General features: G+C 45.3%; 1 protein-coding gene across 1 annotated transcript; it reads left to right on the plus strand.

Moving 5' to 3' along the window:
- Positions 1-1,098: 1,098 nt before the first annotated feature.
- Positions 1,099-11,706, plus strand: LOC132585757 (sushi, nidogen and EGF-like domain-containing protein 1). The gene is made up of 7 exons (XM_060257642.1): positions 1,099-1,135; positions 2,121-2,147; positions 3,755-3,885; positions 5,557-5,838; positions 9,722-9,859; positions 10,662-10,831; positions 11,627-11,706. Exons 1-7 carry the CDS (start codon positions 1,099-1,101, stop codon positions 11,628-11,630), a joined length of 789 nt encoding a protein of 262 aa, XP_060113625.1. The 3' UTR covers positions 11,631-11,706.
- The last annotated feature ends 1,502 nt before the right edge of the window (positions 11,707-13,208 follow it).

The following is a 13,208-nucleotide window of genomic DNA, read 5'->3' on the forward strand; positions in this document are numbered from 1 at the left end:
GGGAGAGAGGGAGAGGTGGGAAAAAGCAACTTTATATGCATTCTCTAAGCCACCAGCTGGCTTGGCTTAGAGAAGTGATTTAAAGCGAGAAATGCCTTCTCCAAGCCTGCCGATGGGTGTTGGGGGCTTCAAGAGCCCCATAGGTCTGCCAAGCTCCCATTGGGGGATCCCCCGCCCAGGAGGGCCCAAATCCACTGCAGGGAGCAGGCCACTGGGTGGATCCCCACCTCTGAAGAGCCCCACCAGGTTATGCCATCCCCAGTGTAATGACATCACCCAGAAGTGATGTCATCGCGCCGGGGACATCGTGCTGGGGACATTCCAGGACTCATGCTATAAACTCTATGGTACCATAGAGTTTTATTATGAGTCCTAGAGCATCCCTGGCACAACATCCCCGGCACAATGATGTCACTTCCAGCAGAGTGCAGGAGACTTGGCAACCCTAGACCCACACATTATGTGTTAAAGAGCCACATGTGGCTCCTAAGCCTGGTTTCACCATCCTGCTGTAAATCAATAAGGAATGCTGAGAAACTTGCTGAAAATCCAACTTATTCCTTGGAAGAAATATCTGGTAGTCTCACTCCTGTCCTTCCATCAGTGTAAGAGAATTTTATCCAACACCATGTTGTTAAGTTGATTGGTTAATTCTTTACTAGGCTGATTTTTAAAATTGTTTTTGTCACTTTTATGGGCCTTGTTTGCTCAGTCAACAATGCCCGGCATTTATGTAGGGGAATTCCCCATGTATGATATCTGTTTGCACATATATACTTAATGGTATTCATTACTGAGAAACTTCTTAGACCCCAGCTTGCACTTAGAGGGAAATCAATTACTCAACCTTTCAGCTGTTTTCAGGGAAATTACCTACACACTTATGGCAAAACCTATTACGCTGGTTCTTTTTATCTTTCCCAATATGATTTTTACTTCATTTACAAAAATTTGCTTCCTCTATAAACTGTGGCTGGCATATAGATCAGTTGTAGCTGCATCCCCCAGATGCTGTTTGGTTGCGCAGTAGGCGTGGTGAGACTCTTAAATATATTTAAACACGTTCATCTTCAGCTTGAGGCAAAGAGAGCAACCAGGATGGAGACCTTCAGTGCTTTTCTTCTTCTGGCAACAGGTAGGTTGAGAATTGCCAAATAACACCTTGGCTATTAGCATATGACAGAACTAGGTTGCTTTTCAGCTGATCAAAACATTAGGTCAGCCTTGAGGACTGATATGGTCTGATGAATGGTCTGTATCTGGGAGAAGAGGTCCTTGGGCCTTAAAAGAGTCTTTAATCAGCCAACAGAAGATACATTGATGATTTGGTAGGTAAGTGAGAAGAAGGGCTGTGGCTCAGAGGTAGAGCATCTGCTTTGTAAGCAGAAGTTCTATGGTTCAGTTCTTGGCATCTCCAGCTGAAGATGATGTGAAAGGGACCACAGAGAGCAGCTTTTTGTCAGATTAGACAAGGCTGATTTTAATAGATTAAATGGCCTGATTCAGTGTTCTGTGGTGGTTGGACTCACAAATCTCCAAGTAGAAACTACTGGCATAATGAACAATGTGCATATGTTCATGCATATGTGCCCATGTGTTCATGCATATTAATCTACTGTTAGACTTGATGTCCTTGCTTTGTAAATTATTATTATTTGTAAATTTGCTTTGTAAATTAATTATTATTAATAGGCTACTGAAAAAGAAAAGGGAGGGTATTGAAATCATAAAGTAATTAATCATCAACAGTTATTACATTTCGCCTTTGGTGAAGACACAGTTCTGATATTTGCTATATATAACAAAAATATATCTTCTCAACTTGATTTCTCAGCAATGATTTATCAGAGTGTCAATATTTTTAGAGAGAAGGGGGAAAAACAATACCAGAGCATATCAAATTATGAACAGATTAAAATAAGGATTTCAAAGTATATTATTCTTTTTGTTTAAATTATACACCACGTATTGGTTACTTATTAGACAGATATGTAGATAACATATGTACATAATTGTTAAAAAAAAACAGCCACAAAGCATTATACATTAATAGTGAGTATAATTTCTCCCTCACTCTTTCGTTGTTGACTTGATGCCCTTTTTTATTGCTATTTTTTTAGGAGCAATACTGACTTCTGCCCAGACAGGTATGATACAGATGTGTTGAGGTCTGGATGCTGTTGGACAGAATAATGGAGTCATGTGTTATAAGATGGGGGACATTGTGTCCTGGGAAAAATCAATTGAAGCCAAGACTTCAGGTTCCTTGTAGCAACTGAGCTGTGAGTCCAGGGTAGTCCTACGGCAAAACAAAAAATAGTACTATTCTTGGGTTTACATATAGCAAGATAACGGGGTGGAGCCTACCCCTATCCTACCACACCATTGAGCAAAGTTTTTTTTAAAAAAATTATATCTCACTATTCCTTTGGGCTCAAGTTTGAAGCCTTCCTTCAGTCTAAGAAGGCTTTCTCCAAATTAAATGGCTCTTCCATTGGAAGAAGAGCTATAGAGCCAGCTTGGTATATTGTTTAAGAGTGGCAGACTCTAATCTGGACTACCGGGTTTGATTCCGCACTCCTCTTCCACATGCAGCCAGCTGGGTGACCTTGGGTCAGTCACAGTTCTTTCTGAACTCTCTCAGGCCCACCTACCTCACAGAGTGTCTGTTTTGGGGAGAGGAAGGGAAGACGATTGTAAGCCACTCTGAGATTTCTTTGGGTTGTGAAGAATGGGTTATAAAACCAACTCTTCTTCTTCTTCTTTGGGGAAACAATTACCAGATACTGGTGACCATCCTTTCAAAAACGAAAAAGAGACAGGGCTGAGCAGGAACACACAGGAATGCAGTTCCAGCTGGCTTGGTGTCAGAGGGTGTGGCGTAATATGTAAATGAATTCTTGCTGGGCTTTTTCTACAAAAAAGCCCTATGTGAAACAATGGTGACATCAGGGGGTGTGGCCTAATATGCAAATGAGTTCATGCTGGGCTTTTCCTACCAAAAAAGCCCTGAAAAAAGGTATTCTTTAGAAATTTCAGGGTCAAGGAAGTTAAACATCAGGGGATGGATCCAGCAGGAAAGGCCACAGAAGGAGCTGACAGATGGGATCTTTCCCCCTCTGAAAAGCCTGCTGTCTCCTGAAACTCTTCTCTGAGGACTGAAAGAGCCTCACAGTCAACAATACTCTCAATGGCTGGAGCAATGGTAGCAGTCTAGAGGTGGGAATGTATCATTCTCTATTCCTTCTTGAAAATAGCATCTGAGAAAACCATTATGTTTTCCATGAATGGCAAGAAAGAAGAGAGAATGGTACAGCCACAGATGGTATTACACTTTATTGCTATATTTTATTCGGGGTGAGGGGGGGTGGGGAGCTTAATCAGGTCTACTCAGAAGTAAGTCTTGTATTATTCAACAGCGCTTACTGACAGAAATGTGTTCTTATAACCAATGTTCTCTCTCAGCTGTGGAGTCTTGTGAACAAAAATTCTACTTTGCGAACTACTGGCATGAAAGCTGTGAGCTATAGCATTAAAGCTGTGAGCTACTGCATCAATTAGTTTGCTCTAGGGCCATTTTTCCTGAGCTGAGACAAAAATGTGTGAGCTGGAGGCTAAAAAATTGTGAACTAGCTCACACTGACTCAGCTTAGAGGGAACACTGCTTATAACCAGCAGCCACCTTCACAAAAATGGCTATCTCGTAAAAACTAGTTGCAATAAATCTAAGTAAGGTTTTTCCTCCTGATTTTAGGATCCTTGATGTATCCTTATGGGACATCTCAAGGAGACACAAAGAATAACAAGATAGACGATGGATCATCTGCCGAGATCCCCATTTCAGTTGCCTTCACCTTCTATGGCAAGCCATATCGCGCTCTCTATGTATGTAATATCTGGCCAGAATGAACCCCCCTCCTGCTTCATGCTCCTTTCTAGGGTTGCCAAGTCCAATTTAAGAACTATTTGGGGACTTTGGGAGTGGAGCCAGGAGACATTAGGGGTGGAGCCAAGATCAAGGCTGTGACAAGCATAATTGAACTCCAAGGGGAGTTCTGGCCATCACATTTAAAGGGACGGCACACCTTTTCAATGCCTTCCTTCTATAGAAAATAATGAAGGATAGGGGCACCTTCTTTTGGGGCTCATAAAATTGGACCCCCTGGTCCAATCATTTTGAAACTTGGGGGATATTTTGGGGAGAGGCACTAGATGCTGTGCTGAAAATTTGGTGCCTCTACCTCAAAAAAACAGCTCCCCCAGAGCCCCAGATACCCACGGATCAATTCTCCATTATTTTCTATGGGAATACATTTCCATAGGGAACAATAGAGTTCCCAGCAGACATTTCCCTCCCCTCCCCCTGCTTTCTGACAACCCTGAAGTGGGGGAAGGGCCTCCAAACCGGGGGATCCCCTGCCCCCACCTGGGGATTGGCAACCCTACTCCTTTCACAAACCTTGTTTTTTAAATATATAGCCTTTGAAGGAGGCAAGTTGGGTTGTCATTTATTTGGGTAGGATCAGGGCTTTTTTGTAGCATGAACTCCTTTGCATACTAGGCCACACCCCTCTGATATAGCCAATCCTCCTGGAGCTTACAGTAGGCCCTGTAAGAAGAGCCCTGTAAGCTCTTGGAGGATTGGCTCCATCAGGGGTGTGTGGCCTAATATGCAAAGGAGTTCCTGCTACAAAAAAAACCTTGGGTAGGATGATCAGGGTTTAACTATGCCTTGGCTTTCTATTCCAGAAAGGCCACAACTTGCTTTATGAATACATACATACATACATACATACATACATACATACATATGCAAAGTAATATTAATCATTTATAACAGGATTATAAATTCATAGCAACTGAATGTCAAATGCAAAATTGTTCATAATCAGGGTCAATTAATTCTATATACACTGTAGCACCTCCTCGTTAACTGGAGGATGAACCTTCCAAAATTTAATAAAAGGAGCCCTAATTTTTATAAATTTATCTTGAGTCCATGTCCAGGACTCCTTTACATGGCCCTATATATTTTAAAGTTCTAATTTCTACTCTCTCTCTCATTTCCCCCCTGTAAATGCAGATAAAGTAAACTGATAAATAGGCTATCTGCACTGCCTTGGGAAATGCTAGGAGATTCTGAGAGCATAACTGATCGGTAGCACCTCTGGTGAACTATTGATCTATCCTTTTCCTCATTAATACAGTTCACCTTCCCCTCTGACTCCTTTCCTGTATGTCAACAGCAATGGTGTGGTCAAGGCTTTTTTGGTCGCAGGAACTCCTTTGCATATTAGGCTACACCCTTCTGATGTAGCCATTCCTCCAACAGCTGACAGGGCTCTTCTTACAGGGCCTACTGTAAGCTCTTGGAGGATTGGCTGCATCAAGGGAAGGGGTAGCCTACTTTGCAAAGGAGCTCCTGCTACCAAAAAAGCCCTGGGTGTGGTCATGTTTGGCATGAGTCTCACAATACACTCCTAACACTTGGATTGAACTATTTATCTTTATATTCACTAACCCCATTTGCTTTTCCCTCTGACCCCTTTCCTGCAGGTAAACAACAATGGTGCAGTCTCATTTGGTGTGAGCGTCTCACAGTACACACCTAGCCCTTTCCCACTGACTATTGCGAAGCCCTTTGTGAGTCCATTCTGGGCCGATGTTGACATTCGGAACGGCGGAGATATTTTCTGGAGGCAATCTCAGGATCCCAGCTTGCTTAGGCGGTGCACTGAAGATATCAATCGATATTTCCCCAGGGTCCCGTTCACTGCCGTCTGGGCTTTTGTTGCCACCTGGGACCGTGTGGCCTATTATGGGTCTACTTCAAACAAGGTAGTCCTCTTCTTGACTGGTATCCTGTGGTATGCTGTAAATATTCTCCCAGATCAGGGTGGCCAAACTTACTTAACATAAGAGCTGCATAGAATAAACGTCAGATATTTGAGAGTCACTTGACATGAACATCAGATGTTCAAGGGAAGGAAGGAAGGCAGGCATGGGGGAGGAGAGGTGGAAAGAAAGCAACTTTAACTTTAAATTCATTCTCCAAGTCACTGGTTGGCTTGGCTTGGAGAAATGATTTAAAGAGAGAAATGCCTTCTCCAAACCAGCTGATGGGGCAGTAAGGGCTTTGAGAATAACACAGGTTGCAAGACTTTCATATGGAAGTGATACACCTGAGATGGATGGAGCCAGGGATTTTTTTTTGTAGCAGGAACTCCTTTGCCTATTAGGCCACACACCCCTGATGTAGCCAATCCTCCTGGAGCTTACAGGGCTCTAGGACTACTGTAAGCTCCAGGAGGATTGGCTACATGAGGGGTCTGTGACCTAATAGGCAAAAGAGTTCCTGCTACAAAAAAAAAAGTCCTGGATGGAGCTGATTCCATAGGACAAAATGCACATAACCATTCTTGCTTACATTGCCATGTTTTTATATGTTTCCTGTGCCTAATGGGAATCTCTTAAGGATATGGCTCTCAGTGTGGCCAGGAAATAATTTATAGGGTGCCTGCAGAATATCCAGCAAACTAATGGTTTGATTCCAACCTCACTTCTTGGCGCAGAAAGATCCCTGAAGCAGGTTATATAAAATATTAACATACCCATTTAAACCATAGCTCCTTCCATCCCCTCCTACAACACAGCATTGCTCCAAACCAGAGGTCCACCCCAGTTTGGTGCCCCCAAGTGCCACAATGCCTGCAGACAGCTTCCCTTGTCCCTGCCAAGTGGCTTTAGAAAATGGGTGGGGCTTTTGCCCAGCGAGGCGTCCGACTAGGGTTGCCGGGACCAATTCAAAAATATCTGGGGACTTTGGGGGTGGAGCCAGGAGCAAGGTTGTGACAAGCATAATTGAACTCCAAAGGGAGTTCTGGCCATCAGATTTAAAGGGACTGCACACCTTTTAAATGCCTTTCTTCCATTGGAAATAATTAAGAATAGGGGCACCTTCTTTGGGGGCTCATAGAATTGGACTCCCTGGTCCAACCTTTTTGAAACGCGGAGGGTGTTTTGAGCACCAAATACTATGCTGAAGATATGGTGCATGTACCTCAACAAACAGCACCCCCCCCCACGGATCAATTTTCCATTATACCCTATGGGAGTCAGTCTCCATAGGGAATAATGGAGTGCCCACTGCCCAGTAGACATTCCTCCCCCCTGCTTTCTGATGACTCTGAAGCGGGGGGAGGACCTCCAATCCAGGGGACCCTCCTTCCCTCTACCTGGGGATTGGCAGTCCTATGTCTGACTGGCCGTTGGAGGTTTGATTGGCTGTGCCGATTTTTTTTAATGTTGCTTTGGCTATATATTTTAAATTGTATGAAGTGTCAAAATGTTTTAATGATTTTATTGTACCTTGACTTTAACATTATGTTGTTTTAACTGTTGTTAGCTGCCCTGAGCCCGTTAGGGGAGAGAGGGCGGGATATAAATGTAATTTAAAAAAAACCAGCTGCAATGCTCAGAGTAGTCACAAGAGGGCTCTCCTGTGATTCTAGATACTTGGCTGGACCCATCAGAAGGGAATTCTGTCAGCACACCTCATTGATCTTGCGACAGTTCAGAGCATTCCCTGAAATGCTGCTCTCACAGAAATTGTGTGTAGGATGAATCTGCAGTGCAAGGAGGGATTCAGCAGAAATCCCTCTGCTTCTGTTTAGTGCACTGAGAAAATATCTCACCATCTGATCTTCCTCCAGTTTTTACAGCCTCCCAAAATACTGTTAAGAACATAAGAAGAGCCCTGTTGGATGGCTCAATCATATCTAGCATTCTGTGTCACAGCAGTAGGCAGCCAGTTGCCCTGCAGGGCCAAAAAACGGGATGGAGGCCAAGGCCTTCCCCAATGTTACCTCCTACCCCTGGCATTCGGATGTCTACTGTCTCTGAATGTGGAGATTCCCTTTTGTCACCCTAGTTAGTAGCTGCTGATAGACCTTGGTTTAATCCCTTTTGAAAGCCATCTGTGCTCATGGCCATCACTAGAAGAAGAAAATATTGGATTTATACCCTGCCCTTCTCTCTGAATCTCAGAGAGGCTTACAATCTCCTCTCCACAACAGACACCCTGTGATGGGGGCTGAGAGTGTTTTCCCTGAAGCTGCCCTTTCAAGGACAGCTCTATGGCTGACCCAGGCCATTCCAGCAGCTGCAAGCGGAGGAGTAGGGAATCAAACTCGGTTCTCCCAGATAAGAGTACGTGCGCTTAACCACTACACCAAACTGGCTCTCCTCTGGCAGTGATTTCCATATGTTGGTTACTACTTGGGCAAAGAATTATTTCCTTCCCTGCCCCCTTTCCTAACTGTTAAAGATAAGAATATAAGAAGAGCCCTGGTGGATCAGACCAATGGTCCTTCTAGTCCAGCATCATGTCTCACACAGTGGCTAGCCTAGAGTCCCCAGTTGGGGTTGGCAGATCCCCTGGTTGGAAGCCTTCCGCCCAGAGGCATCACTAGGGTGGGTTGCACCCTGGGGTGTAACTGATTCAAGTCACACCCCCCCCCCCATTGGGCATCACCCCTTTTGGAGGGCTGCGTCACCCCCTCTGCCCTTCTTGTTGCTGGTTCCGGCCCTCCTCAGTTTCCTTTTCGCCTTTGGGACCGGTGTGGAGCTGATCCGCTTCCTTTCTCTCCGTGCACTGTTCGTGCAGCAGCAGCAGCCTGCGGGAGCTGGCGCTCCCCAACACAGAGCCGGTGCGAGTCCTCACAGGGAGCGGAAGCAAGGAGGGAATGGGGGGGAAGAGAAAGCAGCGTGCAAAGTTGTTAGCGGCGTCTCCAGAGGGTTTCCCCCCCTGAAAATATGATATTGCATTTAGATTCAATAATCCCCCCCTAGCGTATCCAGAAGACTGCGGGTGGGTTACGATATATATTGAAAACTGTTCTAAAAAAAAAAGAATGCAAATGCATAACGCTACTTACTTAAATCCTAAATAGGGGCACGATATTTGTTAAGAGACAAGAGCACGCTTTACGTTTGCACCTTTGACATTCGCTCCTCGGCCCGGCCTTCTGCAAACTGGGGCCAATGAGAATGCTCTGGGGGAGGGCCGATTGCCCCCTTGGCCCCGCCCTAGTGACACCGCTGCTTCCGCCCCCAGTTTGAAGCCTCCCCCCCAGTTCAGGGTTATCAGAAACTGGGGAAATTATACCCCCACCCCTAAAAATAGGCAAAGAACTGATATTTCTGCATCACCCAGAAGTGACATAGGCTCATTGGTGCCTGGGGTGGGGGCTGACATTGATTTTTGGACAAAATGGTTTGAAACTAATTCTACCATAAAGTTTTGCCCACAAACCAGAGCGTCACCCCGACTTCCCTGACATGCCTGCGTCACTCGGAAGTGACAAAGGTACATCACATTTATTTCCTGCTTCTTCTTCCTTCCCTCCTGGTAAGAGCACCCTCATCCCCCACCAGCTTGGCTGAGCAATCTGGCAACCCCCTAGGCCAACCAGTTCTTCTGGAGGTCCCACAACAAGGCATAGGCCTTCCCCTGATGTTGCCTCCTGGCTCTGCGATTTAGAGGATTAGTGCCTCAGAATGTGGAGGGTCCCCTCGGTCCCGATGGCTAGTAACCACTGATAGACTTCTTCTCCATGAATCTATCTCATCCCCATTTAAAACTGACAATGCCCTTTTAAAGATGTGACTCTTGTTTGCGAGCTACACAGAGCTCTCTCTCTGTGTTTCCTTCTTGCTCTAGGTCAACACCTTCCAGGCTGTTTTGATCACCAACAGGCAAATCTCCTTCATCATATTGAATTATGCTGGCATCCAGTGGACCACGGGGACAGCAAGTGGAGGGAATGCAGCCACAGGTCTTGGTGGAACCCCAGCACAGGTACGGTAGTTCTTTGGAGAACTGGAAAAGTTGGGAAGCAAGGCGAAACAGTAACTAAATCATGACTTCCTTCAGAAAAATATCAAAATCCCGATGTATTGACAAGAGGCAAAAAGGTTCTTTTCCAATGAGAGATTCAGAGGCAATAAACACAGCAGTGGTGAAGGAAAACCATTTTATTGAAGTCTCTTTGATAATGAGAAATCAGCAAGTCATACGAATGAAACAAAGTATATATCCTTTATGCCCAGGCATGGCCGGTGTGTGGGAGCAGATGAGATAGGTGGCTGCCTGGGGTGCCACCTTGCCTACAGGGTGCTGCTGAACACCCCCTCCACCCACCCTGTCTCTCTCCGCTTCCTGGGGTCACAGACCCAAGAAGCTGAAAGCGGCCGGACGGCAAAAGCAGAATAAGAGTTCTACCGTATTGCCCTGACCTGGATAGTCTGCCTCCCGCGCTCGGTATTCCAAGGAGGTCTCACATCCAAGTGCTTGCCAGGGTCGGCTCCCAGGGTCGGATCTGAAGAGATTGGGCTTGCTTGGGCTATCCAGGTTGGGGCAAAAAAATGTCACTGTATATTGGCAGTCATGTAGCATGAACAGCTCCAGGAAAAGGAGTTCCTATACCATACAAATGTATTATAATCAGGGCTTTTTGTGGGGGCAGGAACGCAGTTCTGGTTGCCTTAGTGTCAGGGGGTGTGGCCTAATATGCAAATAAGTTCCTGCTGAGCTTTTTCTACAAAAAAGCCCTGATTATAATAATAATAACACAAGTTTCCCTCTTCATTTTTACCCCCAGGCTGGATTTGACAGCGGAGACAGAATAAACCACTACACCATCCCTTCTTCTCGCACTTCTGATATTATCAATATCGGGAGGACCACCAATGTGGGTGTGCCAGGGCGATGGGCTTTCCAGGTGGACGAATTTGTGGTTCCAGCTCCCACGGAGAGTGTTGAGTGTGCCCTGTAAGTACATGGAACACCAAGCCAGTTATTTCCTTTGTTCCATGGGGGACCAAATTCATCATGTCTGAGGGCACATTTGGAATTTTGAGAACATGGAAGGGGCACATCACAAAGTGGTTGTCATGGGGACTGGAGCCAATTAGAAGGTTCCAAACCTCCTAGAAACTATGTCTCAGTGGGTACTCCCTGCTAACCAAAGGGAATGACTCTTTTGCTCTTCTGAAGCATCCCTACTCCAGTGAGGTAGAGGAAAACCAATATTGACCCTTTGCTTGAAGAAGAGATGCTTTAGGGAAGAAGCAAGTGGATTCCAGGAAACACAGCAGTGGGCACCATGTTGGAAGATTCATTCCAAAATCCATGAAACCATCTTGTTCTGAGCACAGGAGGCCCTGGACCTATGTCCCCACCCCACCCCCACCAGAATGTCCCTGTGTTCCCAGAGTTCACCTCCCTGGACCCAGCTTGGAAGACAGGAAGCTGCATGCAGTGGTTCTCATTTGGAGCAAACCCGGTGAAGTGCAAGTATCCTGGTTCATGGCTTTCCCATACTTGAGTCTCCCATGAGAATGCCATTAAGACCAAGTTTTTCTTCCTAGTTGCCTGTGGTAGAACACACCACACACACACAGCAACAAAGTAGGGATGCTTTTGGACTCTAAAATGGGGTTTGGTTTGGTTTAAATTGCCAATGCATAATAAACAACCTAGGCCTGAGTATTTGTGAACTATTAGGAAGGTTGTGAAGATGCAATCTCCTTTCAAGTGAAAAACATTGCTATTTCCTTTCTCCAGGTGAGGTCTTCAGAAATTAAGAGGACATCCTCTTTGTCCATCTGTTTCCAACCAGGATGTACTCAAAGGAAGCCTTGCAGTGATGCCTCTGCTGCTTTTATAGGGATCTATAGTGGGTTGTATTGTAATAATAAACAGTTGTGCTTGCATTCTTGCTTGTCATTGTCCATTCACTAGGCTGTGAGAACTGGGCATACTGTCTGATGAAGGCAACTCACATATGACTGTTAGTGAGCTGGGGAAGGTTAATTATCTAGAACCCTAACTTATTCTGGTTGGTCTGTTGAGGTCTGACTGCAGTGGTGGCTAAGGATAAAAGTTTGTAGTCCAATTTCCTTTGCTCATAACCATGCAAGTGTTTGGCAACTAATTGTGATTGCTCACATCATCTTATCAGGGTAATGTCAATGCAGGCTTCTGGTTTCTTGCAGATGCAATAAAACTGTGTCTGCGCATGCCACAAGAGGATTAGTGATGTCTGGTTCTTCCTCTGTAAAAAAAAATCAGATAAAACCCTCCGCTTCCTTAGTTTCCGTTATAGTTAGCTAGTTCTCAGAGTGATTGCAGTAACTCTGTGATGCTAGTCACCTAGTGCAAAATGCCATAATTCCTTACGGTGCAACAATAGTCCTGCTTCCTTGATATATAATATCGTTTTAATACTAACAGAATGATAAACACTATAACTAACAAAAATAACATCATTGTTTGAAAAGTGGCACTGCAGTTTCAGAATATTCTGGAATAGGGTTGCCAAGTCCCTTGGAATCTCTGATGGGGGACTTATCTTGCATGCACAAAGCGCACATGATACAGGTGACGTCATCATGCTGGCGACTTCACTTGGCAGCCATTCTAGGCATTTCTGGGAAAACTCGATGGTTTTCCCAGATGCTCTAGCCATTTGGGAGGGGAAAACACTATGGTACCTGTTGTACCATAGAGTTTCCCCTTCCAAATGGCTAGAGTCTCTAGGAAAACAATAGAGTTTTTCCGGAAACGCTTAGAGTGGCTGCCGCACAACGATGCTGGCACTATGACATCACCCAGAAGTGATGTCATCATGCCAGCGACATCAGGGGAGGTTCCCCTCGCCAGCCCAATGTGGGCCGGCGGGTTGGGAACCTCCCAGGTGGGAGATTCCCTGCCTGGACCGGGGGCCTTGGCAGCCCTATTCCAGATGTTCATACCATTCCCTTGTTTTGGAAAATTGATTGAAAAGCATCTTACCCTACCAGAATGAAATTCTTCTGGATGTGGATCCTTGAGTGTCAGGTCCAAATGTTGACACATAGGCACAGATCTTGCCCAGACTATTGGACCAGCTTGTCAGGCTTTAGCCCACAAGAGTTTCCTGATTACTTATACTTCACAGATCATGTGATGCTTCAATGGACTGTGCACAGCATGGCCTGTGGAAATAGGGTTGCCAGGTCCAACTCAAGAAATATCTGGGGGTTTGGGGAGTGCAGCCAGGAGCAAGGGTGTGACAAGCACCATTAAACACCAAAGGGAGTTTTGGCCATCACATTTAAAGGGACAGCATGCCTTTTAAATGCCTTCCCTCCACTGGAAATAATTA

This window comes from Heteronotia binoei, chromosome 17 (genome assembly GCF_032191835.1).
Source record: "Heteronotia binoei isolate CCM8104 ecotype False Entrance Well chromosome 17, APGP_CSIRO_Hbin_v1, whole genome shotgun sequence".
NCBI lineage: Eukaryota > Metazoa > Chordata > Lepidosauria > Squamata > Gekkonidae > Heteronotia > Heteronotia binoei.

Bases quoted from the DNA above. Each gene is read 5' to 3' on its own strand.
- LOC132585757 (XM_060257642.1), top strand. From the start codon at position 1,099: ATGGAGACCTTCAGTGCTTTTCTTCTTCTGGCAACAG. The intron at 1,136-2,120 runs GTAGGTTGAGAA...CTATTTTTTTAG, and splicing joins TTTTCTTCTTCTGGCAACAG to GAGCAATACTGACTTCTGCC. The intron at 3,886-5,556 runs GTATGTAATATC...CCTTTCCTGCAG, and splicing joins AGCCATATCGCGCTCTCTAT to GTAAACAACAATGGTGCAGT.